We start from the raw sequence: 1,961 nt of genomic DNA on the forward strand, positions 1-1,961 counted from the left end.
GAGACCATTCTAGACTCAGTGGAAAGAGTGGTCATACGAACAATGAACAATTCCCTGCTTGAGCCATACACACCCGAGGAAGTTAGGTGAGCACTTTTCCAAATGCATCCCTCCAAGTCTCTTGGCCCTGATGGTATGTCCCCTTTCCTTTTACAGAAATACTGGCATATAGTTGGGCATGATGTTAGTGAAGCTGTCATTTCAGTATTATAATCTGGTCACATGCTGCATAAGATGAATTATACTTATATTGTGCTTATCCCAAAGAAACAAGACCCTAAGACAATGGCAGACTACAGACCCATCAGTCTTGGGAACGTGTATCAAGAATCTTATCTAAAGTGTTAGCTAACCGGTTGAAGATTGTGTTGCCTAGTGTTATATTAGATGCAAAGAGTGCCTTTGTCCCGGGAAGGCTTATCACAAATAATACAATGGTAGCATATGAGCTACTATACAAAATGAGGAATAGAAGAAAGGCAAAGAAGGGGCAAATGACAATCAAACTGGATATTAGCAAGGCATACGACCGGGTGGAGTGGACGTTTTTGCGCATGATAATGCTAATGATTGGGTTGGACCCAAGATGGGTTCATATGGCCATGGAGACAGTTAGTATAGCTTCCTACTCGATATTGATCAATAGGGAGCCCAAAGGGTATATCAAACCATCAAGGGGTATAAAACAGGGAGACTCACTCTCTCCATACTTGTTTTTACTATGTGCGGAGGGGCTGTCTGCCCTATTACGAAAAGCAGAAGCAAACTACAACATAAAAGGCATTATGACCAACCAACAAGGAGTGTGCATTTCTCACCTCTTGTTTGCAGATGACAGCTTGCTATTTTGCCGAGCAACTATGGAAGAGTGCCAAAACCTACTTACCCTTTTAAAGAAGTATGAAGCTGCATCGGGTCAAGCCATAAATAGATAAAAGACTTCTCTTTTCTTCAGCAAGAATATTAGATAGAATGTAAGACATACTATCCAACAGATGCTAGGGGCAAGAGTTATGCATGATTGTGAACGTTACCTAGGCTTGCCCATGACATGCGGCAAATCCAGGGTTAATATGTTCAAGGAGATCCAGGAGAAAATATCAAAGTGTGTAATGGGATGGAAGGAGAAGTTCATTTCCAAGGTGGGGTGTGAGGTACTTATTAAGACGGTAGCTCAAGCCATTCCCACATACTCTATGAGTGTGTTCAGGCTACCTAAATCTATCTGTGATGGCATCAACTCCCTTTTGGCAAAATACTGTTGGGGACAGGACCATGAGGAGCAAAAAATCCACTGGATTGATGGGCTAAACTGTGCTCCCATAAATGTAATGGAGGAATGGGGTTCCAGGACCTAAATGCCTTTAACCTGGCAATGCTTGCAAAGCAGGCCTGGAGGTTAATCCAATATACACACTCCCTTTTCTACAGAGTATATAAGGCACATATTCCCCTCGAAGCTCATTCCTGAAAGCGGAACTAGGCCCCAACCCTTCCTTTGTATGGATATCACTACTGGAGGCAAGGGATATCATCATGGAGGGGTCAAGATGGCAGGTAGGGAATGGACGCACGATTGAAGTCGCCACACATGTCTGGCTGCCCCATGCTCCTATCTTCTTACAGGAACCAACACTGAATATGTGAGTCTGCGAACTCATAGACGAGGATACAAGGCACTGGGACCGGGGAAAGGTGCTGGCTACTTTTGCACAAAAGACATGCAAGGAGATATTGGCAACGCCGTTGAACAATGTAAATTCAAGGGACGTGCTGGTGTGGAAGGAGAACAGTGCCAAGAAATTCACAGTGCGCACCGCGTACCGTATCGCTGTCCGCTTGAGAAACCCCAATTACACGGAGCATTCCTCGGCTCAAAGCCACGGACCAACCTGGAGGAAGATTTGGAGGCTCAACGTGCCCCCAAAGGTACGAACCTTTTTATGGAGGGCTTGCTCTAA

The 1,961-nt window shown here is 44.7% G+C and overlaps 1 protein-coding gene across 1 annotated transcript; it reads left to right on the forward strand.

Moving 5' to 3' along the window:
* Positions 1–434: 434 nt before the first annotated feature.
* LOC126728266 (uncharacterized) lies at positions 435–1,961 on the forward strand. The gene is made up of 2 exons (XM_050434119.1): positions 435–915; positions 1,627–1,961. Exons 1-2 carry the CDS (start codon positions 435–437, stop codon positions 1,959–1,961), a joined length of 816 nt encoding a protein of 271 aa, XP_050290076.1.

This window comes from Quercus robur, chromosome 5, assembly GCF_932294415.1.
Source record: "Quercus robur chromosome 5, dhQueRobu3.1, whole genome shotgun sequence".
NCBI classification, from domain to species: Eukaryota; Viridiplantae; Streptophyta; class Magnoliopsida; order Fagales; family Fagaceae; genus Quercus; species Quercus robur.